The following is a 3,602-nucleotide window of genomic DNA, read 5'->3' on the forward strand; positions in this document are numbered from 1 at the left end:
CCCTTTTAACTGCAACAGACACAGAGATAGATGCGTCACAGGCGTGCAACAGGTGTCACTATTCCTCTCCGGCGAACGAGACTATGCCCTCATTAAGGGTTCCACTGGCCCGCTCGTCTACCCTGCTGTGCACGTCTACATCTACTCTGTCCTTTACCGCATCTGTGATGAGGGTCGGGATATTGCTTTCGCACAAGTCGTGTTTGCGATTCTATATATTGCGACACTAGTGATTGTGATGTGGAGTTATCGATCTGCAAGGGCGCCGCCGTATCTATTTCCTCTGCTCGTGTTATCGAAACGGCTTCATAGCGTATTCCTTCTCCGGCTGTTCAATGATGCGGTTGCGACATTTTTCCTGTGGGCGGCTATCTTGATGCTGCAGAGAAGACAATGGACTGCGGGTGTTGTATTATGGTCTATGGGTGTGGGGGTTAAAATGACATTGCTGCTTATAGCACCAGCTGTTGCAGTAATCGTGGTGCTGGGTGCTGGTATCATCAAGGCTACTGGTTTGGGGATCACGGCGTTATTACTACAGGTGCGTTTCTCACCCTACACTTGGAAAATGCCCCATTGATGAAGGCTGCGATAGCTTCTCATTGAATGGAGGTTACTGTGAAAAATTGCAAAAGATCTCTATTGTTTTGCAACTAATCTGAACTATATAGGTGCTCTTTGCCGTCCCATTCCTTCAAGAAAACCCTAGCAGCTATATGTTAAGAGCGTTCGAATTCACACGGCAGTTCCTTTTCAAGTGGACAGTGAACTGGCGGTTCGTCGGCGAAGATACTTTTACCTCTCAATCCTTTGCGCTTGCATTACTAGCTGTCCATGCATCGATATTGGCATTATTCTTCGTACACCGTTGGATTGGACCATCAAACGCCAGCTTCACACAGTTTATCAACAACGCTGTCCATGGGAAACTGCCGCCAACTCAAAGCAGCAGCTCCTTCGTCATTACTACCATGCTAACCTCCTTCGCGATAGGGCTACTCTGCGCCCGCACCTTGCACTATCAATTTTTCGCGTATCTTTCATGGACAACGCCTTTTCTTCTCTGGAAGTCTGGATTCCACCCGGTGCTTATTTATTTGCTTTGGGCCGCGCAGGAATGGGCTTGGAACGTCTATCCAAGCACAAAGTTAAGCTCAATCACCGTTGTCGCATGCATTTCGATACAGGTTCTTGGGACATTTTGGAATGGGTATCGAACGCCTGTCTCAATCAAAGAAAAAAGGAAATAATATGACGCCTGGCCTTGCTGAGTCGACCACAACATCGTAAAAGACCGGTCGACCTCTGTGATTATCATTCACGCGCGAAAAATCCCCCCTTCCTGCAGTCGCCCACGAAATTACGATACACTCTCGCAGGGGTTACGATCTTGCAAAAGGCAATATCGTAAGACAAAGTTTTACCGCCTCCAAATCGGATCCGGATTGGAAATACCACTTAGTCCTATTCATCTTCATCTTCTGAGGGCGGCAACTTGCCCGAAATCGAATCTTCATCATCTTCTTCTTCCCTCGAGGGCTTTGCGAATTCCTTTGGCCTGAGCAACATTATCAGTGAGAGAAGATACCATTGACAGATGTGAAAGATGGAGCGAACCAGAAATGTGCTTTCCGCCACTCCTTCTCATCTCTGACAATATTTATGATTTCCCCGGATAATTTGTTGCCTCTATCCTCAAGCGCTGCCATGTCGACAAGAACATAGGTGCCCCGTTTGACCCAAATCGTCGAACGGAATCTTGCCGCTAGCTCTACTAACACGGTCTCTTTAGACGGTAGCTCTACGGCGTAGATATTATTTCCCGTGGCTTTGATCACTTTCGCGATTTTGTGGCTCTCCAACAACGAATCCGGGGCAACTAAGGTTTCTTCTACTGTGGCTAGTAGTTTTCTTCTCGGTGGGGCCATTTCGAAACAATCTTCACAGGAGGAGGATCCCTTTAAACTACTAGAAATGGGAGGAAAGGGGGTTTTAAGTTGACGGTTTCATCTGACGTCGCTTGGTATTTTATTTGTGTATTGTCGCAAATTCACGTCGGAAACGATGTGGTTGAAGCTGTAGATCACGTGAACATAGTGCCTGCACGTCGAGTACCAAGGCTTTTAACATCCGATGCATAGAGCGAGCGGGCCGACGGATCACATAGCCGCAAACTTCTGTTGGCCAGTAAATAGCGAGCTTGGTGTTTATCAACAATAGATCATGTCGCAGGGAGACAAGCTCGAACGTCCTGTCGCAACCAATATCTTCTCCAGTCTCTCTGGGGAAGAGCTAATTCAAATATGTGTCGCGATAACCATGATTAGAGGAAGCGGGGTTTCTTCCAAGAACGGCGGTTTAAAGTGCCCTCCTTGGTCATGTATTCTGTATAAAAAACAGGAGCGTTCCAAGGATTTGCGGGTTCCCTCAGTCAGGGTTCATCTTCTCCAAAGTCTACGGCGTAGATCCTAAAAGGGAGGTGTTCGGTTGAGAGTTTGCTTGGTTCGAGAACTCGTGCGTTAAATATATGTGTATTTTTAAATGCTTAGGATTATTTTGAGTAGTTATTTTGAGTATTTTGGGTCATCCATGGTCCTATTAATAGCTACAATACTTCTTGTATAACGAAGTCGATGGAAGGAAGAGCCCTACTGTGTCATCTACCTAACTACAGATAATGCTTACCAAGACATATAAGATGGATTTTACTGCAACATGGAGGAGTACATTCCTGTGTAGTCAGAACTTATCATCGCCAATAGCCCAGAAAAGAGCAAAAGCGAAGTCAATAACGATACTCCATGAATACTGACGATGGTTTCGAGGCCACGCAATTGGCACTCTCCTCTGCACATTACATTGCCTCTTTTGGCAAAGATGTTCCAGCGTGTGATTTCTCTGGAATATGACAGCTTTATTTCCTGTGGGCGGGTGTTCTTGTTGTGGAATACCCCGTCGTCAACAGCATAGCGGCATGCGATGCAGTTAACAATACTGCCGCGCCTGTTGATGCAGAGAAGCCAATCCCACATGCCGACGCAAGGAAGAGCAATTGTGGAATTCAACCCTTTATCCTCTTATCTCATTCTTGATAGAATGTCTTCCAGTTTGGGCATGATGTAACAACTAGTAGAAGTCAATCACACCAGGGACATGCCCCGTGCCGTGCGTCGTAAGCCAAATTCGAGAATCAGCAAAGTGGCCAACAAACCGAAATAACTTGAAGTCATCACTACATAAAAGTGTGCGCGCAGTATTGCATAGTAACAATAGCTATTATTTAATATTTCAGCAGTCGGCTGCTGCACGGTTGGTTCAGTTCCAAAGGTCTGCGCAGGGATATCTTGTTCTCCCCTCACTGCGGCTCATTTCCCCCTCTCACGCAGTCACGGGCTTGCTTGAGCACCACCAGCACCACCGCCACCACATCACCAAAACCCATCCTCCACTCCCCTCCACTCCACTCCACCGCCAGCTCATCCTCACCACGCAGGGGCCATACGAGCACCGATCAAGGATCATCGAACGTTCGATTACTCCCATCCTCAATCGTATCCTCTGGTCACTTGGTGGCTCGTTTCGACCCGACAAAGCTCGGGGGC

At 47.3% G+C, this 3,602-nt stretch overlaps 2 protein-coding genes across 2 annotated transcripts in view; one reads left to right on the forward strand and one right to left on the reverse strand.

Annotated features, from left to right (window-relative positions):
• Positions 1–1,152, forward strand: part of HCAG_02634 (conserved hypothetical protein) — a gene marked incomplete at both ends in the record, with an annotated part of 1,440 nt that extends 288 nt beyond the window's left edge. Inside the window, 3 exons of the mRNA XM_001542413.1 lie at positions 42–541; positions 672–860; positions 994–1,152. Coding sequence (XP_001542463.1) covers positions 42–541; positions 672–860; positions 994–1,152 — 848 coding nt within the window. The remainder of the gene's footprint in view (positions 1–41; positions 542–671; positions 861–993) is intronic.
• Positions 1,153–1,464: 312 nt separating this feature from the next.
• On the reverse strand, positions 1,465–1,928 carry HCAG_02635 (conserved hypothetical protein; the record flags this gene model as incomplete). Its single annotated transcript, XM_001542414.1, has 2 exons — positions 1,465–1,558; positions 1,618–1,928. 2 exons carry the CDS (start codon positions 1,926–1,928, stop codon positions 1,465–1,467), a joined length of 405 nt encoding a protein of 134 aa, XP_001542464.1.
• Between the last annotated feature and the right edge of the window lie 1,674 nt (positions 1,929–3,602).

Source organism: Histoplasma capsulatum, genomic scaffold, assembly GCF_000149585.1.
Source record: "Histoplasma capsulatum NAm1 scaffold_2 genomic scaffold, whole genome shotgun sequence".
Classification (NCBI taxonomy): domain Eukaryota; kingdom Fungi; phylum Ascomycota; class Eurotiomycetes; order Onygenales; family Ajellomycetaceae; genus Histoplasma; species Histoplasma mississippiense.